Genomic DNA, 24,221 nt, shown 5'->3' on the forward strand with positions numbered 1-24,221 from the left:
TCCCACAGTCCCAGGAGCTGGCCACGTTGAGCCAAGGGCCAGGATGTCCTGCCCATCACCAGACCCAAGTTGACATCAGCAGAGCTGGGAAGTGACCCCACAGTAGGAAGGATGGTGAAGGGGGTGTGGGGAACAGAGTAGGGGTTGCCAGAGGAGCCCAGATCCCCAGGTCCCCAGCTTGGAAACCCTGCCCACCACCCTCAGTGGTTTAGCCTCTTGGGTGCTAAAGATGGGGTTCCTTTTGAGCCCCTCTCCTCATGCTATGAGCTGGCCCTTTAAGTGGAGTTGCTATGGCAGCTGTGGAACCCACAGAGCTGGAACCATTGTCCTCCAATAGGAAGCAAGAGAAATGGTCCTCCTCCTCCTCCCCCCCCCCCCCCAACCAACCACTCCTGACCAGTGGGAACTGCCAGGGGTGCTAGCATCTTCCTCTGGGCCCTAAAGATTCCAGATTTTAAATGGATAGAGGTACCTGGGCAGCCCCCCAGACTTCTCTCTTTGGGTCTCCTGTTCTCCTGGTTTTTTTGGGTTTTGGGGGGGTTTTTTTGCTGTCAGTGGCTTTTATTGGAGTTGGGCACGGTTCCTGCCCTCGTGGGGCTCACAGTCTGGTGGGAGAAACGGGTGTGCAGACAGGAAGTTATGACACAGGGCAGTTTGGCATGGAGTAAGCATGGGGCTCTGTGTGAGCAGCTGTCCCTACTCTTATCCAAGAGGAACACAGGGAGTTCATGCAGCGCCGTCAGTAATCTAACCACCGTAATAACACAGCCACCCTTCCTGAGGGCTCCTCCGGCTGGGCACCACACCTTTGGTCACTGGGTCCTGATGCTGCTGCCACTGGATGTGTTAGGGGTATACGTAGCATCCAGGCTATCCTCTGAGGGGTGCTGCAGCACCTGGGGTTGGCAGCAGTGGGGGGCTCATACTGCCCAGGGCCGAGGAGTCAGAGTTTGCAGATCTTGGAGGCCACGCTGCGCTCACTGGAGAGATGGGGTACACGGATGATGTCACAAGTGAGGGAGCCCCGGCAAGTGAGTGGGGCCAAGAGGGAGGCCAGACGTGCTGGACCCCTCTCTCCACAGCCCCTGTCCCATCCTAGGTCCTCTCATAGTTAATGCCATCCCTGGGTAGTTACCGCTAGGATTAGTCAGGCATTTTTGGCAAGGGCATTTGGTGCCAAAAATGCTGTGGGAGATGCAGATAGAAATTTACCCGGCCCTTCCTGAAGAACCCCAGACATGCCAGTGAGTAACTACCACACCACGTATGCCCTAACCCAGCGGCATGAGCTAGCTGGTGCGGGGAAGTCCAGAGTAGGACGGCAGCTGGCTCTGGCTGCTTCCTTCTCTCCTTACAGAGTGTCGGGCCTTTCCGTGGAAGGAGCAGCAGGGGCTAATGTCAAGCATGACCAACCTACCTCCTGCTCACATTTCCATTCTCAGTGCAATGAGGTACAGTATTTAACTGATAGCTGCTGTCCGCATAAAACATGCCAACTCCTCAGAGAGCCCCCTGTGGCCACCAGGATAACTGGTGGGTTGTGCTTCACATTGCAGATGTCCTAAGAGCCCCTAAAGACAGAAGCAGCCCTTGGTTGAGTCAATCAGTGGCCAAGAAGGAATTTTCTACCCAAACGCAGCCTCAGCCAGGAGCTGGAAGAGCTCCCCGGGTCCCCAACACAGGAACTGCCAGCTCTGGTAGCCCAGAGCCTAGAGCTAAACCCGAGGCTTCCCTCTGATGCCTTGTAAGTTCACAGAGGGCTCAAGTGTCAGTCCTGAAGCCCAAATTAGTTGGGTTGTCTAAGTCCTTGAAGCAGAGGAGGGTGAGGCCGGCAGCCAGGTCCGATCCAGTGGGGAGGGTCGGCAGGGAGTTGTCCACTCCCACCCTTACCTCCCAAAGACAGGTCCCTGGACAGTGCAGCAGCTCCCTGCACCCTGCCTTCTGCAATCCAGCTGGTCCTTCCCTCCCTGGCCCCTCCCTGCCTGCAGAGGGAGGGACTAAGGGAGGTGTCCAGCCTAGGTCACGTCAGTGCATTGGGTCTCCCCCAGGGCAGAGCAGCAGCCAGCAGAGGAGTGGAGAAGCTGCTGTCCGGCCCAGGCCTGATCAAGAAGGGAAGACGGGCCTCCCAGAGCTCTCTATCCTGCAGAGGGTGGGGAGCAAGAGAGGCTGGATGGAGGCTGCCAAGCTGTCCCTTCTGCCCCCCAAAACAAATGCTGGCTGTGACCCACAGCCTATGTGCTGCCCCAGTACCGGGAGTGCCTTTGGGGCACCCAACTCCCCTCCCCTCCAAAGTTGCTGAGGCCCCCAAGCCTGGCGAAGACCCCAGCCCTTTGCACCTTGTAGTAAACATAGTTCAATGCTGTGTGCGCCCTTGGGGCAGTGTCCAGCTGGCCCAGTGCCAGGCATGTAGAGATGATTGGGAAACATCTATTGCCAGAATGTAGCCCCTTCCTTCCCGCAGGCCCAGAAGGTCTCTAACCACCAGTCCCACCCAGACTTCGTTTCCCAGCTTCCCTCATCCCCCAGGAGGGCAGGCGAGGCTCCCTACTGCTGCTCTGGCCCCCATCCAGAGCCCAGGCAGACATTAAATTTCTAAGGAGCCTGTTTGACTCTGTCCCTTCTCGCTTCTCTGTCTCTCCACACCCACCCATGGCTCCCTCCCATCCAGACACCTGGGGTCTATCTGCTCCGAACCCCATGGGCAGAACATTTTGACCACGTCAAATGTGGAAGCCCACCACAGATAGAGTCAAAGTGGATTAAATAGGGCAGGAGCGGGGAGACCACCCAGAACCCCTCCTACTCAGCCTCTCCCTGCTTCTCCAGCCCCTTCTCAGAACCCCCTGTGCCAGCTGGTCTAACCACCTGATCCCAGCCTCTATGGGCAAGGAGTAGGGCAGAGCCAAGGGTGGCCCCCCTCTACCCTACCCACAGGACCCCCTGCATTCAGCTTGGGGGCTTGGAGTCCCAACCTTAGAGGAGTGACTTGCCACCATCACACAGCAATTCACTGGCAGAGCTGGGCCTCCTGGCTCAGAACCCCTCCAGATGCCAAGGATGCATCTCTCAGCAGTGGGATTCCTGGCACCCAGAAAGGCATCGGGGCAAGTGCAGGTGGGCCAGGGCTGCCAGACATACTGGCCGGGACAGAGACCTCCAAGAACCAGAGAGCGGCAGGGGGAGCCCTGCCGGGTCTTGTTGGGGAAGGCGGAGCCTGTTGTAAAGGGCTGTTGAGTAAGCAGGCAGGTAGGCGAGGCTGGCAGAGCCTGGGCACTCCTGGAAGGCGGTGACTCAGGCCGGAAGGGCCCTTTCTGAGTCAGCCCTGCTAAAAGGTTGCCTTGTGGGGGTGGCACCTGGGCAGGTGGCTGGGGCAGGGCCTGGGGACCCCAAGAAGGTTCCAGGCCTCAGCACCTTAGCCCTTGCGCCCCATGATCTGCCCTGAGAACCTCAGAGTCTGGGGACAGAACACATGAACTGAAGGAGGGAGGGCAGAGGTGGTGACTGCGTCTGCCCAATGAACTTGTACAAGTCCACCCACCTGTTCGAACTCATGATGGGATAATTGACCCTAGAGAGGATGGAGCCAGGCCTGGGGGAGCAGGCTGCCTGCTTTCTGCCTAGAGCCCCACTTCTTCATTTCTGCCCCATTTCCTGTCCGTACCGGCGCCATGGGATGTGGCTAGCTAGAGGCCCAGGCCAGCGCCCACTCCTCTGCCTGAGTTAGGACCTATCAAAACAGAGCAACTGGACTTCCCTGGTGGCGCAGTGGTTAAGAATCTGCCTGCCAATGCAGGGGACACGGGTTCAAGCCCTGATCCGGGAAGATCCCACATGCTGCGGAGCAACTAAGCCTGTGCGCCACAACTACTGAGCCCGCATGCCACAACTACTGAAGCCCGCACGCCTAGAGCCCGTGCTCCGCAACAAGAGAAGCCACCGCAATGAGAAGTCCGCGCACCGCAACTAAGAGTAGCCCCCGCTCGCCACAACTGGAGAAAGCCCGCGCGCAGCAACGAAGACCCAACGCAGCCAAAAATAAATAAATAAACAAATTTATTTAAAAAAAAAAACAAAGCAACTGACCAAGGCTTCTTCTCAAAGGGTCATTGCTATAGCAAAGCTCTTAGAACAGCACCAGGCACGTAGTAAACACTCACTAAACGTTGACCATCGTGACGAGTTGCTGTTATAAGAGCAGTTGTTACTGAACAGCCTAGCGTGGGTCTGGTATGTTGTAGGTGCTTCACAAATGTTCAAAGTTGGGGTTATTGTTATTTTTATAATTTGTTACAGGCATCACAGTGCCTGGAGCATAGTAGGTGCTGAACAAATGTTCAGTCTTCCTGGAAGGCCAAATGCAAGCATCCCCCATGTGGCGAAGAGGGACGTGGAGACACTCTGCTTTGCTGGCTTGGGCAGGGAGAGTGAGATGTACAGCAAGGGGTCAAGTTCTGGGTAGGAGAAGCCAGCAGCCCCACTCTGACCTCCTCCCTTCACCCCCGCCCCATTGATTCAGAGGACCTCCCTGAGGTTGTAGGGGGCAACCATCTGGCTACCTTGGAAGAGGCTTGGCTCCAGGGACCCAAGAGGGAGGAGGCCCACTGGAACCTGCCTGCCCGGGGGGAGGAGGGCAGGGTGGTGGGGTGAACTCAGGGGGGTCCAGAGCTCCAGGGCCTCCTGGAAGAGGAGCCTAGGCTGTGCCCTGAAGAACAGGGAGTGCTGAGGCTAAGGCAGAGCATGTGGAGGGAAGAAGATGATGCAGAGCCTGAGCGAGGAGGTGATGGACCCTGGAGCAGACAGGGCTCTGGAGATCAGACTGAGGGACACTCCTGTGGAAGCTGGGTCTGAGTGGAAGCAGCCCCCAGGAGTACACTGGTGCTAGGCTGGAAGCACTTCTTCCCGCTGCCCACCTCCCAGGGTCAACCCCTTACAGTGCAGAACTGGGGTGGGGAACGGGGGGCTCTGAGCCCTGGACCAGAACTTGGCACCCAGTTGCCCCCAGTTTGAGTGGCCTCAGTTGCCCAACTACCCAGGAGTCACCCGAGGAGCCTTAGGAGTTGGCCAGGATGGGATACCACTACTACCCCTCATACATACCTACTCAACACCCCACCCAGCTGATGCCAGCCCAACAGGGCAGGTTGCAGTGCCAGGGAGGAAGGAGGCTGCCTGCTCTGCCGGCTGGAACAGCACAGCCTCCTGCTATGCTGTGTGTGGAGAACAGGGAGGGGCTCTCCAGGCCACCCTGGCCTGGAACCCAGCCCTCCAGAGTGGGGGTGGGAGGGGGAATCAGATCTGATGCCTATCCCCCTCCCACCCTTTCACACCCCATGCCTTGCTGAGAAAGAGGGAAATACTCCCCAGAGCAAGTCACTGGGTCCTGGGCGGTGTGGTAGATGACGCCAGGGAGGAAGCATGCATTCAGCCACCAGCTGCCGCGGCAACACACACGTGTGCACACACACACATATTCAAGGGACTGCCACATGCGGCCAAGCACACAGGCACGTGCAGATTCACTCCCTGACAGCAGCCGACCTGTGCAAACCAGAACCCACACACACCCCCTCCCCAGAGACCTGAGACACAGCCGTGTAGACATCCCGGGTCACCGGCTATGAGCCAGGCACCGTGCTGGGCACTGGGAATAGAGCACCGGGCAAGACAGAGTAACACCAGCTCCCTGGTAGGCTGCCTTCTAACAAACAGATACATTTAAAATCTAACTTTTGCACTGAAGTATTTGCAGAGGAGGTTGTGTGATGCTAGAGTTTCCTGGAAGCAAGGGTTATGCGGGAGTAAGATATTGGCCCAGGGTTGATAAGTGTTGAAGCTGAGGTATGGACACACAGGGATCCGTTATATTAGCTTCTCTATTTTTGTATATGTTTGAAACTCTCCAAAATAAAAAGTTAAATACATACACACATATCATTGGCAATTGATAGTAAGTAAAATGAAGAAAAATAAGGCAGGGTAAAGGGACAGAAGACGAGAACTAAGAAGTTAAGGAAGGCTTTTCCAAGGAGGTGACATTTTAAGCAAAGACTCAAATTAACTGAGGTTCAAACCACACAGACATCTGGGCGGAAGAACATTCCAGACAGAGCGGACCAACAAAGGCAAAGGCCCTGAGGTGCAACAAGCTTGGCATATGTAAGAAATAGCAGTCCAGTAGGTCTGGAATTCTGTGACCTAAAGGAACAGGGTTCCAAAGTGAGATCAGAGGGCCTCGTGGGCTGAGGTAGGAGTTTGGAATCTGGCCTAAGAATGGCAGGGTGCCCTGGAGGTTGAAAGCACGGGACAGACATGATTTGATTTAGAATATGGTCTTAAAAGATCACTCTGGCTCCTGTTAGACCATCGGGGAACGGGAGAGAGCAGAAGAAAGCTTGGAGACTACTGCAGTAGTCCAGGCAGGCATGGCGGTGGCTTGAGCCTCACCGTGAGATGGTGAGACAGGTCTGATGTGGGATCTCTTTTGAGGAGCTAACAAGGCTTTGCTCACAGGTGGCTGTGGAGCGAGAGAAAGAGAGGAGCTAAGCATGATTCCAAAGCAGGACCAGAGCTTCGAAGTCAGGGGTGTCGCCTTTTCCAGGCGGGGACATGGGGAAAATCATGTGCAGCCAGATGACTGCAGGCAAAGAGCACCCTGGTGGGGACCTACACACGGGCACAGGCACGCACACTGGCAGGCCCCCAGCGAACACACAGGAGGATGCACACACTCCGGGACACCAGGCACAGGCACAGACGCAGCACCCCACCTCTGCCTGCCCCACCCTGCCCCACGTGGAAACCCCAGGACCAGAGCCCACACGCTCTCCCGCTCAGCCTCGGCACTCGCAGGATCCCCAGTCTTAACGTTTCCCTCCCAACTCTCACTCCCACCCCCCATATTGGCCCCTTGAGCAAGGAGGCTCCTGACTCACTTTCTTCCTGGACACCAGAATCCTGCCTCTGACCCCAGCTCCCTGCCCTTGGCCTCATCTGTCCAGCCGCCTCCACCGCAGCCAGATCCTGCTCCCACACCCCAGCCCGAGGCCCTACAGAAAATTAGCACTCGAATATTTGCGCGATGCTCTCTGTGGGCCAAGCTCTCTGCCCTTCCACCTGCTGCCTTGAAGGCACGCGGCCACCTCCACCCAATCCCCACCAGCTACCCGCACTGCCCCACTCCCCTCAATGCCCGGCACTCCTGCAGTCGCTCTACAGCAGGACAGTTGGCCCCACCCTGCCCAGCCTGCCAGCCTTGGAAGGGTGGCCTGGTGCAGTGGGAACAGCACAGCTCTGTGTCCAGGCAGAATCAGCCCTACCACTGAGCAGCTGCACGATCTCACACAGGTGACTCAGTGCCCCTGAGTCTCCGTCTGCTGTAAAATATTGGCAATAGCTCTCACCTTCCAGACCGTTGTGACCAGTGAGGTAACTCATGGGAGGTACTTAGCCCAATGCCCAGCACAGAGTAGCACACGGTCGCTGTTGTGCACTCAGGCCCAGCCCTGACATCCACCCACCGTGTGGCCTTAGAGGGCTCATCCAATCAATCTTCTCACTTATTTAGTGGGGTAACAATATTCTTGGCCCTGCCTCTCTCTAAGGCTGCTCAGAGGCTGGTAATCCCAGCTACTCCTTACTGGGCACTTGCTATGTGCTCATATAACCCTCCTAACAGCCATCTGGAACTCCTGTTATAAATGGAGAAATGGAAGCATGGAACAGTTAAGAAACATCCCTAAAACAAGTAGGTGTAGAGAGGATTTGCACTCAGGCTCAGCCACTCAGGTCCTGCCTCTGAGGAGTGGAGGGAAAGGGACTTTGCTGTCTGGGGGGCAGCAAGGGCTGTCTGCTGGAGCCTCATTCTACCCTCACCCAGAGCACTGCTTCCAAAATGGCAGCAAAGGGAATAAGGTCAGCCTGGAAGAGGCTCCAAGTGCCTCCAGGCTCCAGCCAGCCTCCAGCTCCTACCTCAGGCATCAGCCATTTGCCTCCCAACACGGGTGGCCCAGGCCTGGGTACCACTCACACCAGCTCGGCTACTCTACACCTCCCTCACTGGGCCCCATTTCCTGGTCTGTAAAATGATGTTGATAATCTCTTTCATACAGGGTGGTTGTGCAATACTGGCCATCCAGTATCCACCACAGTGTCACTTGCACTGGGGGAGGTAGAAGCCCCAGAGGCTGGAGATCCAGGGGGAGTGGAGACTTGGACCCCTTCCCAGGTAGAACCAGACCTCAGGAGACACAGGGTTACACAGGGTAAGCAGCCTCCCAGAGCGTCTTGTGCTTGAGCGTGTGGTGGAGGCTGTGGAATGATTGTGCCAGCCCCTTGAGGTTCCCTGAGGCCCACAAGGTACAGGGGCAATTGAGGGAATCTGGAGTGCCCCAAACTGAGAAAGGGCCAGACCCACGGAGGCTTAAGGGTGGGGATCAAAGGAGCAGGTGGTGGGAAGGCAGGAGGTAGGGGAAAATGACCAAAGGGTCCGATGCTAACCTAGGACCATGGTGGGCACCACAGGTCCAGTGCCAGGGTCCAGGAGCCCTGCGAGAACCCACAACAATGTCTGCAGCCAAGGGGTAAAAAAGTAGCAGAATACCAAAAGGCAAAAGAAAGAAAAGACAAAATAAAAATGAAGAAAATTTAATTAAATATCTACAAGACATTGTCAAGTAATTAACGGAACCCAGCTCAAGTAGGTATATGTGAATGACCTTTAATGTGGAATGCGGGCAAATTTTCATATGAGTGATAGGATGAGGGAATTCAGCTGCTAAAATTCAAAGTGCCAGGGGCCTGCGTAGGGTCTTCAAATGTGCCATCCCCAAAACTTACATGCCTCCCTGGGGAAAGGAGGGGTCCCAAATTGATTTCAGATTATTTTCTATCAGGTGGGTTAATGAGAAAGCAAAAGAGAAATTCAGGTCAGTTACAGAAAAGTGAAGTGATGTTCCTCGCACATGTTCATTTGTAATCGGAGACCCTGAGTCACTGCAGACGCCACTGTGCAATGCTGCCCTCAGCCTCTTAATCCCTGGGGGGCTGGCGGGACTCACCCGACCCTCAAAGTCCCTGCACATTTCAGCAGTTGGTTTGCCAGCCTCCCATTCTTTCACAACTCTGGAGCGAAGATCTGCTACCCCTTCGTCCTCCAGACCTATGTGAGTTAATCAAGGTGACTTTAGGAAATGAAGCCAGAGAGCTGGGTTCAAGTCCAGCCCCACCTCGGCCCCACTGTGTGATCCTAGGCAGTTCCCATCCTCCCTCTGGCCAAGCCTCAGTCTCTTTGTCTGTGAAATGGAATAATGATGCCTACCAGGGCTGCCATGCGGACCAAGGAGGCCACAGCTGTGTGAGACACTGCTTTTTTAACAGACTGGACTGCATCGGGGTTTGACTAACAAAACAAAACCAAAGGAAAAAAGCTTTGTTGAACCCGGGAGTGGGGTTTCACAATCAACCCTTCTGAGCTATGTCTGGGGGAGGTGAATTTTTATGTTTCCTCGTGGTCTTTTTGCCAGGGCTCACCATCTCCTCTTGCCCCAAACAGCGGAAGGAGGTACCAGAGCCGCAGTGGTGGGGAAGCAGGTTGGGGTGGGTTGGGGGTGGGTGAGGGAGCCAAGCTGGCTTGGCTCCTGGAGGCCTGAGTCAGCGGGCGGGCAGGCAGGCAGGGCGGGTCCAGTCCTCGCAGGCTTGGGGAGGAGATGGTGCAGGAATGTTCCTCCCGCCCAGGCCTGGGCCCTGCCCACCACATTCTGGCTCCTGCACTCTGATGCTGCAGCCTCAGCTCTGGCTCCGAAGATGGGAGATGCCTGGAGCTTTGTTGAGTAGGTTCAGCCAGGGGCCTTCAGAGGCAGCCTGGCCCTGGGGACTGACCCAGGGGTGGGCAAGGCCAGGCCAGAGCCTGATGGGAACTGGGCTCTGACCCCAGAGCATACCCCCGCCCCACTGGGTGATGCAGCCAAATGCCACCGCTCACTAGACCTCAAGTTTCCCGTCTGTGCAATGAGGAATTGAACTTGGTGATGTCAGATGATGGATGATCGGGGCTGGCTCCCCCAGGAGGCGGTGCAGGTGGAGTCCAAGAGCATCTACATTTGTGACACATCTGTATGTGCATGTGTGACTTCATGGCCGTGTGTGTCTGAGTGTGTGTGTCACTATGTGAGTGTATGACCGTGCACAGTACTATGGTATGGCTGTGAGTGACGACGTGGCTGAGACTGACAACATGCATGTGGGCGTGGACGAGTGTGGACGTGGCTGTGAATGCGTGACAGTCTGTGGCACTGTGGCTGGGAGTGCAGTTGTGCAAGCACATGACCATGCATATGTGTGTGTGAGTGTGGAGCCAGGTGTGACCTGTGTGCCGCGCGCAGGTTGTATGGCTCTGTCTGCTTTGGGTTGGGCAACTGCGTCTGTGACCAGGCCTGGCTCTGTTACAGCCGTGGCACAGCTGTGGCATGGTGGTTCATGGCACTCCTGTGTCCAGGAAGCAATAGGATGCAGAATCTGAGGGCCACCTCCATCCCCAACCCCCATATGTGGCCACAAAGCAGACTCCTTTCCTGGGCTGGGCCAAGACTGGGGATCAGAGGTCCCCCACCCCTCAGCTCCAGGTCCTGGTAGTTGCCCAGGGCAGAAAGAGAAGCCTTGTTTTCCACCCGCCTCAGGGAGGAAACTGGAGGCAGCTGGGCTCAGCTCAGTCTGGAACATCTGCCTGGCATGAGACTGAGGCCAGCCCGCAGGCCCAGCCACCACCAGGATACCCCCCACACACACTGGTCCCCAGTCCCCTGCTGAAAGAGGCTCCGGCCAGCCCAGACAAATCTCAAATTCCCCCAACACTCAAACCCACACAGAGATAGAAAGAAACCAGAGAGAAGGGTTGTGACATCCTCATTTCCCCTCACATGTATGTCTGTCCCTGCCTAGAGCCCTCAGGATGCCTGGAGGAGGCCTGGCCCATTCCAAGACTTCACGTTCTGATGCTTTTCCTAGGTGCAAGCCCCTCCTGAGAAAAGCGTAAGACCAACCCCTCACCCGGAGAATGGAAGGCATGGGAGGTGGCCCCCCGCTCAAGAAAGAGACACAAGAGGGCAATACTATTCCCAGGGCAAGAAGCATGAACAGGGGACTTTCCAGGCACTGTGTGTTGAGAAGAGCATTCCCACCGCCCCAGCGCTGACTGGGCCTGGGAAGGAGACCCCCACCACCCTGCCCATGGTCAGAGCGCTCACTGCAGAAGGCCACCTGGAGGTTGGAGCGGGGAAGAGGTTAAGGGTGGGAAGGTCCTCGGATGGGCTGGAAAATGAAGGAAGGAGGGCAGGGAGGAGAGAAGGGAAAATTCCACAGAAAGTCCCAAATCTGACCTAATTTTCACCCAGGGCCAGGGGCCCATTCCAAAAGTTCCTCTGAGGACGCTCTGCCCTGAACAAGGAGCCTCTGCTGCCCCTTCCCCACTGCACCTGCCACCCCTTACTCCATCTCACTGCCATGAGCTCCCCCGCCCCTGGCCCGGCCAAAGCCTCCCCTGATGTCCAGACCCCAGCAGCCCTCCCTCCACCAAGTCCCCATTGCCCCAAGAGAACCGTGGCCCCCCAGCCCCCCTCTTTCCCGTGTGCAAACAGATTCCTGTTCATCCTGCCTGGGACACCCCCAAGGGCATAGCTGGGGGGGTCCACCTCAGTTTCCAACTGGGCAGCCACTGCAGGGCTGGGCAGCCTGGACTGGACAGCTTGGGGAAGGACACAGGTTCTGAGACACCCCCCCTCCCCTGGACTGGGGCTTTCCTGGGGGAAAGGCTGGGATATGCCGTCCCGGGGAGAGGAACCCCCTATCGATTAGACTGTCCCTTCCTCACGTGACCTTCAGTCCTAGATCACAGAGCAGCAAAGCCAAACCCCTGGCAGGACTCCACCCATTTGAGAGATGAGGAGAGTGAGGTCTGGGAAGGGTATGCATCCAGCTGGGGTCCAGGGTCACCCAGAGATCCCCAGCTAGCCCCTGCCTCCAGCACCGTCCTCCCCCCAACTTCTGACGTTCTGGGGTAAATGTTGTGCCCATCACAACCTCAGAATCTGGTCCAATCGCTCCCAGGGACAATTAGGGCTGTATCCTTTCCCCCACCCTCATCCCCCCTGGGATCCAAATAAGGAGTCATATTTTTGTTATCTTAACTGTAAAAGGTTTATCAAGAAAACAAGAAAGAAAGAAGATTGAAGCAGCAGCAGCCAGGAACAGCCACGACCTCCTGGGGGGGCCAGCAGTGGCACCTGTCAGTTCTCCCAACCCACTGCTGGACCGCGCCCTGTCCTGGGGGTGTCGGGGGAGCCCCCTCAAGGATGTAAACATGGGTGGGAGACAGCACAATCCCACCAGGACCTGGGCTGGCATCACAGTGAGGCTGGCTGTGGGCAGGTGGGCCCAGGATCCCTGGGGTGGTGGGTAAGCTGGCCCCTGGGAGCCTGAGGCCCAAGCCTACTTGGAGTGTGGGAGCTATTGCTGGTGAACTCAAATACCCAGTAACTTTTGGGTGTCCCCTCCAGGAAGGTGCCACCAGGGTCCTGGGATCCGAGGCTTGTCTTAGCACCTTGAGCCCAGGGCAAAGATGCTGCATGGTCCCCTAGCCAAGGGGTGAGGGGGCTCAGCTGGTGAAGGGGAGTCAGGAGGGAGTTGGCCTGCAGCCCCTCCTGCAGGGGGTGGGGCGGAGATGGGGCGGGGACAGGGGCATGGGAGCAAGGCAGATCCCTCCCCTCTGTCACACAAGGGGACACCACCGAGGGGGGCACCAAACTTGCTTGGGAAAGGTAAAGGAGAGAAGACGGGATCTTTTCATGCCTCCACAGCCTTGCCCATGCTGTTCTTCTCCTCTGAATGCCCTCCCCATCTACTGTCCCCACTTACTGTCTGGTAGGTCCTTGTCATTCTTCAAGACACTACTTGAATGTCACCTACTCCATGGAGTCATCCCTGCCTGTTTCTGGGTCTGACCCTCACCTCAACTGGGGACTCCCCAAGAGCAGGCGTGTCGCAGTCCTGGATGCCCAGTGTCTGACCCGGGGCCGCAGCAGGCCTGCACGTCTGCTGAATGAACGAAGGGATGGTGGCCAGGTGAGCGAGCGCTATAGGCTCTAGGGGAGGCTAAGACCCTGGCCTGACCTCAAGTGACTGACCAGCAGCCCAGGCCTTGGCCTGGAGGGCTCCTGGCCCCATTCTCACCCCTGCTGTGCCTCTATCTCTAAAGGGTGGGGGACTTCCCCAGGGATATCCATGACTCCTCCAAAGCCCACCCCTGACCAGCCAGGCACTGCTGGTGTGGGAAGGTCTGGAGGGCAGCATGCACCGCAGCCACCAGGCCCCAGGGGCGGGGAGAGGACCAGGGACACGTGGTCAGAGGCTGTCATACATGTGCAGCGTCTTCTCCAGCTGCTGGCCTACCCGCTGGTAGAAGAGGATCTGCTGGCGCAGGTAGTTCTGCATCATGTGCTTGAAGTCGAGCTCGCGGCGCTGGTGGAAGTGGTTCATCTCAGCCTGCAGGGCGAAGCCCACCACGCGGCAGCGCCTGCGAATGCCATCTGCCTCGTCCTGCGCCATGCGGCCCTCGTCACTCATGCGCTGGCTCTCCTTCACCTTGGCAAAGGCACCTGGCACAGGCAGAGCAGAGGACAAGGACAAGTTAGGGCTCCGGTCTCCCCAGTTCGCTCCCTAACCCCATGGTGAGACCCCTCGAGGGCAGACAATACCCTCATCAGCTCAATCAGGCCTCGCTCTTGGACTCCATGGAGTCCAGACCCATGGTCCAGCCACCTGGGTGTCTCCACCAGGATGTCCCCCAAACTCTCACCTTCAGCACATCCTAAACCAGATGCACCATCTTCCCTCCAAACCTGTGGCGACGCCAGCAGCCCACACCTGACCAGTCACAGCCCTGCCCTGCCAGCTGATTGATTTCTAGGACCAGGCCGTCCCCACCCACCACAGGCCTCGTCACCCCTCACACTGGCTCCCCATTCACCTCCAACATCATCTCCTCCAGGAAGCCTTCCCTGCAGCCCCAGTACATCAGGTGCCTCTCAATGCTCTCAGGTGCCCTGGGCTTCCCTCTGCCACAGCTCTTACCACCCTGTGGTTTCTCTGACCACTTCCTTCTGGGCTGTGAGCTCAATGTCTCTAGCATCCAGAACAAAGCCTAGCCCACAGCAGATCCTGATATGTGTCTGCTAAGCTGATTCAACCTCACTGGACTGCTACCATAGGCCCCTCATGTGTCTCCCCACCTCAGCCTCAGCCTCTGAGAGATTCTCCATAGCACCTGAAGAGCAGCCAAGCTGGACACCCATAGCTCCAAGCCTCCCCTGGCTTCCTTCTGCCTGCAGAGCTAGGTCCCCCATTCTCCTGGCCTGTGAGGCCCTCTGGGAGTTGACCCCTGCACCCATTCCACGCTGACCCCACGTTCATCAAATTCAGCTTTCTTTCCTACCTTCCAATCTCTGCCCCCTGGATCCCTATGCATAATTCAAGGCTCTGATGGGGTGCCGCTTCTACACGAGCATCCCCCAGGCAGACCGCCTCCCCATCTCAGCTCACCAGGGCTCTCCCCATCCCCATCACCCAGCCGATTCTAAAACAGAGCCTCAAAAGCCACCTGGAGTTTTCCTTTGTGTGCGTCTCCCCACATATAAGCCCTGCTCCCTCCTCACCCCAGCCCCCAGGGGACTAGAGGAAGCTATTATAATAACCAGGTGACAGACTGGGGTTCAGGGGATGAACCTGGGGAAGGGACCCAATTTGGAAGAATGTGAATGAATCAACAAGCACTTGGTGAAAGAATTTCAGTTCTGAATTAACAGCACTTGACTGATTCCGTGCTGAAGCCGGTGGGGGCAGTTGCTGAGGCGGTGAGGCAGTCTGCCTGCGCCTGGCAGGTACTACTTGCAGGGCTGTAGGGAATCCACTGTGTGAAGAAGATTAAGGAGGTGGGAGGGGTTGGCACGGAGGACAGCACACTCCCCGAACGCTTCCAAAGCATCCACTACACACAAGTAACACACTCGTTTTTCATGTTTCCCACCTCTCCCTTAAGGAGGTCTCTCGTGGACCTTTGAAACGTATTCCTTTTACTCTCAAGTTGTTCAAATGCATTCAGGATGCATTTATGGAGCATCTACTACATGCTGGAAATAACTCTGAATGCCTTTAGAAGGAGCAGTACCTATATTAGATAGCAAGTGTGTGGCTAATTGGCAAATAGTGGCATATCGGGCGGACAGACTCAAATTTGGAGCATTTCCAGGGCTGCTCACACAGCACCCAAAAGAACTCTGCAGTCCCCAGCTCCCAGGCCACTCAGTCCTTTTGCCACCTTCCTTGAACCACTTCTCGCCTCCTGTTCCATTCTGACTGCCCAGGTCTGGGCAGCAGGAGAGGGATCACCCCAAGGCCCAAGATGAGGACCCCATGAGAGGCTTCAGAGCTGGAGGGGCCCTAGAGTCTAGCTGTCCAACACCCACCTCCACCCCCTCACTCTCCACCCCCACACTGTGCAGAGGAAACTCAGGCCCTGGCAGGAGGGCACTTGCCGAGAGGCTCGCAGCCTCTTTCCTGCTCCAAAAGTGGGGGATGCCTGGCCCAGAGGTATCCCTGCACAGCTGGGGGTAGACACCACTTCTACTGCAGGGAGCCCAGGCCAGGTCCCCCAGGCATATGTGTGGGGCATCCAGACAATAGACTCAGGAATTTGAGAAGGTCCCAAGGGGTAAAAAGAACCATAAGAAGCAAAGTAGAAAAGAGTAGGACAAAGAAACTAGAGTCAGGCTTCAGCAAAGGGCACCTACTAGCCTGGATTCCACCTTCCTGAGAAAGTCTGGGTGCGTTGGGGATGGACTTGCATTTAAGAAAGCTTTTCTTGGCCATGGCCTTAAAGGAAGGAAACTGAGGCCCAGATAATAGGAATGAATCTATTGCAATTGCTAGGTATCCGCAGACAGGCAGGGAGCCAGAGATGGGGGGGCAAAGGCTGTGGGAGAAGGGGGAGGCCCCACCCTGCTCTCTGTCACCCCTCCACCCTGTGACTCCGATGTGGGACTGGGACCAGCTAACACTAATGCACCCCAGAGACAGACTGGGACTCAGGGCTCAGGCCTGTCCCCCGTCACCCCACACATTCCACCTAGGACTCAACCTGAGAGCTGAGGACCCAGGGGCACCTCCTCACCTGGCAGTTGTCCTGTAGGCTAGGTCCTAGGAACAGGGAAAGGAGGGTTGGAGCTTCAGAGCCCCAGGGTCCCAGGCATATCCCCTAAACTGCCACCTTGTTCTATCTTGTCCCTACCTCTTGGAGGTAGTTACCGCCCACCCTAGGTTGAGGGCAGGAGGTCTGAGTCCTAGTCCCACTGTGTCACCTCCAACAAGGGCTACAGGTCTCCCCACTGTCAAATGGGACAGGTTGCACTAGATGTGATGCTGCTGACAATTGCTCACAGCGGAATAGCGCTTTAGAGTTTCCACAGCAGTAAAATGGGATGATAATAGTACCCACTCTATAGTTATAGCTGAGTTTAATTGAACTAATATGTTTAAAGTACTTAGGATGGCACCTGACAGAGTAAGAGCTCCTGATGCTACTCGCAACTATGTGCAAACTGCTTTTCAGTCCCAGCCAAGACCCAGCTGGTGGTGGCTCCTGGTGATACAATTCTTTGTTCATGGGAGCCTAGGAGGGGAGGTAGAGGGAGAGCTAGATGATGGCCCAGAGCATAGAGGCCGGACCCACCTATTCCCCCAGGCAAGAACTTGGTCCTGCAAGGGCCACTTTGCCTTGGCCAACTTGTGAGCTCCATGGCCCCTCCACGCATGCTCTGTGGTCCAGGGCCTGCCTCCAGCCTGCCGAGGATGCCAGCTCAGTTGGTGCTAGAACACCCAACCCCCTCCCTGCTCCCTCCCCTTCTGGCTTGTCTACCCCAGGCACCCATCCCTTAGGGAGCTCCCTCCCCTATCTGTCTGGCACAGTAGAAACAGCCTGGCTGTGGAGTCAGAAACACCTGGGCTCCAATTCCTGCTCTGATTATCATTCCTCCTCACTGCCCCTCATCTGAAAACGGAGGGAACCACACCAGCCTCCGTGGCTTGTGATGAGTCTTAGGACCGAGCCCTGCCCTGGCTGGCTCTCAGGCAGGGGCCCTGGACAGTCACTGTTGCCCCTTGTTGTCCCAGGGTAACTATTACTAAGGCTCTCTTTCACCCTCAAGATTGCCCTGGTTTGGATGGTAAATTACATGGTTGCCTTTCTCTTAGGAGACCCCTAAACTGAGCTCCAGGGGCTGGGCCAGTGGGCAGACAGGCTGGCACCTCAGTGCCAACCAGGTTCCATGGCTCATTTTCCTAAGTTTTCTTAGGCGAGGAAACTCTTTCAGGGTCACCTCAGAGGCAACACTTGTCCAAATCCTGGTCTCCTGACCCCTCCTAGGCCTCCCATCTCCTTCCTTCCAAGGCCTCTCCCACATGCTCGCCATCTTTCAGATGTATGAACAGGCTGGACAGAATCCTGGGGACCCAGGGCCCAATTTTCCTGCTCCTTCCTCTGTGAAAGGGCTCCATCCACAGGGCCAACATGGGATCCCCCCCTTCCCCCATCAGGCTGTGGTTCCCCCAATTCTGTCTCAGCCAGATTCCAAGCCCCCCTCCCTAACTTGCCCCACCACGGGCCTAGAAGTGGCAGTGCAGAGCCCAGAAGGAGGAAGAGTAAGCCCAAAAGAACTTGGCTTAATGGGGAGGGGTCCTCCGGGTCCGGGAAGGTGGGGCAGCCTCTGCCTGAGGTTGAACACATCACCCCAGGCCCCTCACCTTAGAAACACCTCCAGTGGAAACTCAGAAGTGGCCTCTCTCAGCTCTGTCTCCCTGCCCCAGGGTCAGAAAGGCCAGTCTGGCTTTACTCCCTCCTGCTTCAGTGGGAGCCTGGGAGCCCTGAGTATGGGGTTGCCTTCCTGCCCCCCGCTCTGCCCTGGGTGAGGGTCCCCAGACACTGCATGGGGGCAGCTGTTTAATCGCTATGCCCCTTCTTCCCCCCATCCTGCTGCCCACACAGGAACATGCCAACCAAGGAGCTGGTTGAACCAGCTTTCCCAGGCCGTAGCACAGCAGTGAGTGTGGCTCCACTTCCGCACAGGGTGACACCTGCCCCAGTGGGCCCCAGCCGGCCCCAGCCACCACCCCTGCCCAATCCCTGCCCAGAGCTCAGAGCCGGATCTAAGGCATCATTCTGTCCTCGACCAGACCCTCCTCAGGAGTCTCTCCCCTACCCACCCCTTTGAAGGCCTAAGAGCTCACTGTGTCCACCCTCCCTTGTCTTACAGATCGGGAAACTAACTCCCAGAGAGGGGAAAGCACCTCCCAGGGACACATAGCAAACTGGGGGCAGAGCCAAGACCAGAACTCAGGCCTCATGTCTCCTGAAGCTGAAAGAAGGGAAGGAGGAAGAGAGGAATGTGGAGAAGAGAAAAAAAGGGCAGAGAGGAGAAGGAGGAAGAGAAAGTGAGGGGAGAAAGGAGGCTGGGAGCTGGAGAAGTTCTAGAAGTTAACCTCCTGGTAAAGGAGAACAAGGCTGGTTTACTCCAGACTCTCCTGGGGACCAGGTAGTGTGGTGGTGTTTGCTGTCCCCCAGGCTCAGTCCAGAGGCCTGCCTCCTGGCCTCACCCAGAGGAAAACTCCCCACCAAGCCAGGCCTGACCTCAGGGCCTAGGGGCCTGGGAGCCAGCCCCACGCCCTGCAGACGTTCTTCCTTAGTTACCAAGCAGCCCTGGGGAGGACCACACCTCTCTCCTGCCCTGCCTGTAGTCCCCAAGACTCAGCCACCTGCCGGGTCAGCTCCTGACTCACTGCTCAGGCAAGAAGAGAAGCCAGGCTGGGGAAGGGGGAATTGGACGGACCGTGTGGGTAGTGCCCTGGACCCCCGCTTCCTCCCCCAGCCCAGCCCGGGTGCCCCTAGGTGACCCGGCTATGAGTCACTTCCCTGGAAGTTCCTTGACAGCCCCACAGTAACAAGGACCCATCCTGTCCCTCCCGTACGGAGGGGGCCATGAGAACTGAACACATGGCTGGGCTTGGGAGGTGGCCAAGATGGATGTGTCCTTGGGGAGGTGCAGGAGGACGGGACAGTCCCAGCTGGGCCATGGACCCCTTGTGCAACCACCATTCTGTGGACACAGCTTCTTCATCTGCAAAATAGGGACAGCCACCCTCCCGAACACAGATAGGGAGGGAGCTCACAGATAGGATATGCAGCGGTGAGAACAGGCTCTGCAGCTTCAAAGGCAGGGAGGCAAGCTTGTGACAAGTGGGAAGACAGGCTACACTCTGCGCTCTTGTTATCTGGGTCTGTGTCCGTGTCCCCCATGAGCCTGCGGGCTCCTCAAGGGCAAGTCCTGGGCCCCAGTCAGCTCCGTGTTCCCAGACCCCAGCCTGATATCTTGAAGGGCTCAATGCATGATGGGTAAATGAGTAAATGAGACAGAAACAGAGAAAATGAATGAATGAATGAACGAATGAACAGACAACAAGAAGGTAAGCAGTGAACTCCATGAGGACAGGGATCAGACCTGCCCATAATAATATCCCTGCACCTAGAATAGGTGGCAGGTGCTCGACACACTTGTTGAACATATGAATGAGACAGAGACAGAAAGACTAGCTGCGCCGTTCTGCTCGGTCTAGGCCATCCTCATACCCCCAGTGCCCAGCAGAGTGCAGATGCTGTAAGGGTCTCCAGCCCACACTGGCTTTTACCTTTCTGCAGGTGGATGATGTCGGGGAAGTTGGAGAGCAGGCCCTGGTAGAGAGACAGCGTGTCGAGCATCTGGAAGAGGTCGTTCTTGGGCTGCTCGGCGAACATCTCACCCACGGCTTCATAGGTACGGCCCGTGTGAGAAATGGCGCTGTTGAGGGCTTCGGAGCTGAAGGGGGGGTCCATCTGGAAGGCATGACTGATGGCCTGGAAGGCATTGCCCAGCTTCTGGAATTCCTTGCGGAAGCCCCCCACATGCTTGCGCACCAGCTCCGATGCTACGGTGCTGAGCTGCAGGACGCTGTCGTCCATCTTCTTGCTGAAGGCTTTGAAGGTGTCCACACGGTCCTCCACATCCTGCAGGTCCTGGTGCTCCGTGGGGATCTGGAAGGTGAGCAGGAAGCTGGCGCCCACCATCTCGTCCTTCTCGGCCCGGCGTTTTCCCATCTTCCACTGCTTGTCATCCAGGCAGCTAAGGAAATGCTGGAAGCCCTCGTACTGGGACAGCACGGGGTGGCTAGTCATGTGGTCCATCCAGAGGATGAGCCGCCGCTTCCGCTTCTCAATGAAGTCCTCCTCGAAGCGGCCTGTGGCCTGCTTCTCTGGCAGGTGGGGCACCGAGATGACAGTGAACTTGTGCAGCAGGCGGTTGTAGAGCCAGTCGAAGTGTTTGTAGCGCCTGTAGACAGGTGAGCCAGCGTGTGTGGGTGTGAGCTTGTAGGAGATGTAGCTTTTGATGCCCTTGAATTTGGTCTGTTTGGTGGGGTCCTCCACGGAGCAGGCAAATGGGTGGGGGTTGGCTTTCCACTGGGGGCCGCGAGGGCCCATTTCAATGGAGTATGTCTCAGCAATCTTGGCCATCATGGGCACATCACCCAGGATGAAGGCCTCCACGCCAGAGCGCACGAAGCACGAGAAGCGGTTGAGGTTGCGCCCCACCACGCTGCCTCGCTTGGCAGATGCCAGGCTGTCCTGCCGCTCCAGGGGTGGCTTGGGCCGGAAGGCCATGTGTTGGCTGGGGTAGGCACCAGGGTAGGAGAAGTTGAGTGGGGGGTGCCCGTTGGCGCCCAGCCCACCAGCCCGTGGCTCCTCCACCACTGTGCATCCATCATCCCAGTCATCCCAGTCATCATCATCGTCCTCCTCGAAACTACCCTGGTTTGAGAGGAAGCCACTGCCCCCACCACTCCAGGAAGGGTCTGCCACGCTGGAGCTGTCGTATAAGCTCACCTGAGTGCCCAGAGAGCCTGCAGGACTGCTGGAGTAGTCAGCATGGTTGGAGCTGGTGCCAGAACGGATGATCTCCACGTAAGAGGCAGGGAAGAGCCCTGTCTCACCGCGGCTGTTCTGGCCCTGCAGCCATCCATCCAGCGAGGTCTCGCTGAAAACGAGCAGGTCCTCATCCTGCTGGATGCTGATTTCCTCCTTGTTCTCGCTGCGGAAGTCATAGAGGGCTCGGCCTTTTAGTGCCATGTCTGGGCCAGTGGTAGAGAAAGATGAGGACAGAGTCCTGCCCAGAACTGGGGATACTTACTAGGGTGTCCAGGAATGCACTAGCAACTCAAGGTCTGCCACAGCCCTCAGTCTCTCAGCCCCTATGGCGGGGTCTCAGCACCCACAGATGGTGTCCAGCCTCCCTCTCTTCAAAGCAATGTCCACGGCCCAGAAACAGGTCTCCCTGCACACGCCTGTGGGCAGGGAGAGCTCATGTCCATGGTCTTCCTCCCTTCCTTCCTCAGCCCCTAAAAGGGAGAGTCTCTCCTCCTCCCACTCCCAGAAGCAAAGTCAAGTGACTCGGAGAAGTCAGCTCTGAGAGGGCAAGAATTCGACACTCTCCACTGGAACAATGTTCTAAAATAGAAGAGAATCACTCAGAAACCACCGTCCCAGAAACCCCGGCAGCTCTGGCTCCCAGCTCCTTCTGGCTCCACAGGCCTTGGGAGGCTCTCACATTCCTCTGCAGATCTGCTCCTTCCTCCTTCCTCCTCCTCTTCCTGGGCCACTGGGTTTTCAAAAATCCAGAAAATCCAAGAGGGGCAAGGAGAAAAGCAGCAGCCTCCTGAATCGAATCCAAGGGTGGATGTGTCCGGCTTCACAACGAGCCAGGCCGGGAAAACAAGGACTGAGGCTTACACAACAGGCCGCCAACGCTTCGACCCCGGCGGCCCGGCCCGGCTCCCAGCCCCCAGCCGGCTGGGGCGCCCTCTCCCCGCCCCCAAGTGACCGGCCCCCGCCCCGGGGAAAGGAGGGGACGCGACGAGGCGCTCGGGCGACTTCTGGCCACTAGCTGAGTGGCCTCTTGTTTGCCTAATTCCTCAGTAGTTTCTGAGCCTGAAGCTGACCCAGATCTGAGTCCAAGGACCCCCGGCCAAAGGTAACCCCGCGGTAACCAGTCCCCGCACGCGGGACGTGGACCCCCACCCTTCGCGTGCACGCACACACTCAACAGGAGTTTGGAGAGTGAGCTCTGGAGAGCAGATGGCGCGCCCAGCCGACTGTCCGTCCTCCGCTCTGCCCCGCCGGGTCCCGCCGGTGGGCGGCGGGCTGCGCCCCCAGCCCGCCTTCCTCTCCAGCGTTCGCAGCCCCTCTGCGCCGCCAGTGAGAAGCCAGCTCCAAAACAACAACAAAAAAGGCGATTCCAGGAGGTGGCGTCCCGAGGAAGGAGGGAATAGCCGAGTGGGGGGAGGTGAGGCGGGGGAGGTGAGGGGTGGGGAGAGGGAGGGAGAAGGAAAAGCAGGCTGGGGAATTGGGCGAACTCCACAGCACTTCCGTGCGTCCTGGCTGGCCGGGGACTGCCCGGCTCCGCCCTCCCACTGGCCTGGGGCGCAGGAGCCGGGGCTCCCGCCTACTCCTCGCTTTTCCTTCTGGCCGTCGCCCTCACTCACTTGCGCCGAGATCGGGATGCGAGAGAGAGAGGAGACGGTCGGGGAATAGGGCCAGCCCGTCCGCCCTGGCGGGGAGACACCTCTCACCCCGAGGGGCTTAAGCGCCGCGCGACGGAGCTCTGCGGCCGCCGCCTCGCCTCCTGGGCTCCGTCACCCTCCTGCCTTTTCCGCGACGCAAGTGAGGCAAACTCCTAAAGTTTGTGAAGTGCGGTGCTACAAGGAGGGCGCCAGAGCCGGGACCCCGGAGAGAGGGTTGAGGAAGTGTGCGTGGAGACCCGCAGACGCCCCCCTCTCTTTCCCCTGCCCCCCACCCCAGCTCCGGGGGGGACGGGACCGTGGCGCCGCCCGGGGATTGCTCTCTGGAGGGGGCCCCAGAGCCAGCGGCGCCCTCATGGAAGAAGCCTGAGAAGGTTTGGATAGTTTGGATACTGGCTGCTGCGGGTCCTAGTACCCTAGCCAGACAAGGCCAGGAGCACCCCTGTCCTGGGCGACTTCCTTCGGGGCGGGGGAAGACAAGACCCTACATCTGTAGCGACGGGAACAAGACCGGGCACGATCGGGTTCCGTGTTGCTTCGTGCGGCGGCCGGCGGAGACTGGATGTCCTGTCTTTGCCAGCAGCACCCAGGAGAGAGGAGCGGTCAGGGTAGGGTTCCGGGAAGAGGTAAAGGGGACTTGACCCTGGGCATTGATTCTGCCAGGCACTGTGCTGGGCACTGGAGATTACAGTACAACAAGGCAGTCGGAGAGTTTGACACCCTCTTGTCAAATGACAAGTCCACCCTCTTGTCCTTCATTCATTCATTCTGTCTCTCATTCATTCAATCTTGCACTCAAGGAAACATTAACTGAGTATTCTGTACCAGGCCCCTTGGTCTACAAAGATGAATAAGGCATTGTCCTTACCTACCGGAAGCTTAGATGTGTCAGGACAAGTAAAGAGATGTTCCCTGCCCGGTGAGACCAGTGCCATGAAATGTGAATGGGAGGGCACCTATTCCAGCCTGGGTTGAGCAAGGATCAAGGAAGGCTTTCTGGAGGAGGAGGTACCTAAGGTGAAGCAGAGGCTTTGGGCCCTACTCCCCTTCCTGGCTATGCCCTGGAGCCTTGTCTACCGCTCTAACTAGAACTTCCTTCCCCCTCATTCTCATTCCTCCCACTTGTTGCAGATTAACTGGCACAAGTTAGCACTGTAAAGGTGGGCACCTTAGGCTGTTTTGAGGGGTGTAATTTTGCAGGCCTCTGGCTCCAAAAACCAATTTCATTGGTGCAGTGAATAGATCCAATTCCCTATGCAGAGCTGGCATTTGGCCAGGATACAGGCTTATGTCCAAACCCCAGAAGCCCAGGTATTAACTTACACAGAGAAATTCAATTGTCAGGCAGACCCGAATATTTGTATCAATAGATCAAGGCAGTTTGGGCTGCTTCTTAGGAAGCCCAGTTACCAGAAGTTTAGCCCAGTGAACCTGGAAACCCCAGGAGGGTAAGAAAGGATGGTATAAGTCTCTCAGCCAAGAAGCCTTGAGATCTTGTCCCCCGCCATAGGGGCAGCCTT

The 24,221-nt window shown here is 57.3% G+C and overlaps 1 protein-coding gene across 1 annotated transcript; it reads right to left on the reverse strand.

The window, feature by feature from the left end:
• Window positions 1-11,626: 11,626 nt before the first annotated feature.
• On the reverse strand, window positions 11,627-22,553 carry SNX33 (sorting nexin 33). The gene is made up of 2 exons (XM_061180030.1): window positions 19,783-22,553; window positions 11,627-13,646 (listed from the first exon to the last, which is right to left on the reverse strand). The coding sequence occupies exons 1-2, from the start codon at window positions 21,251-21,253 to the stop codon at window positions 13,393-13,395; spliced, it is 1,725 nt and encodes a 574-aa protein (XP_061036013.1). The 5' UTR covers window positions 21,254-22,553; the 3' UTR covers window positions 11,627-13,392.
• Window positions 22,554-24,221: the final 1,668 nt, after the last annotated feature.

This window comes from Eubalaena glacialis, chromosome 2, assembly GCF_028564815.1.
Source record: "Eubalaena glacialis isolate mEubGla1 chromosome 2, mEubGla1.1.hap2.+ XY, whole genome shotgun sequence".
In the NCBI taxonomy this organism is placed as follows: Eukaryota; Metazoa; Chordata; class Mammalia; order Artiodactyla; family Balaenidae; genus Eubalaena; species Eubalaena glacialis.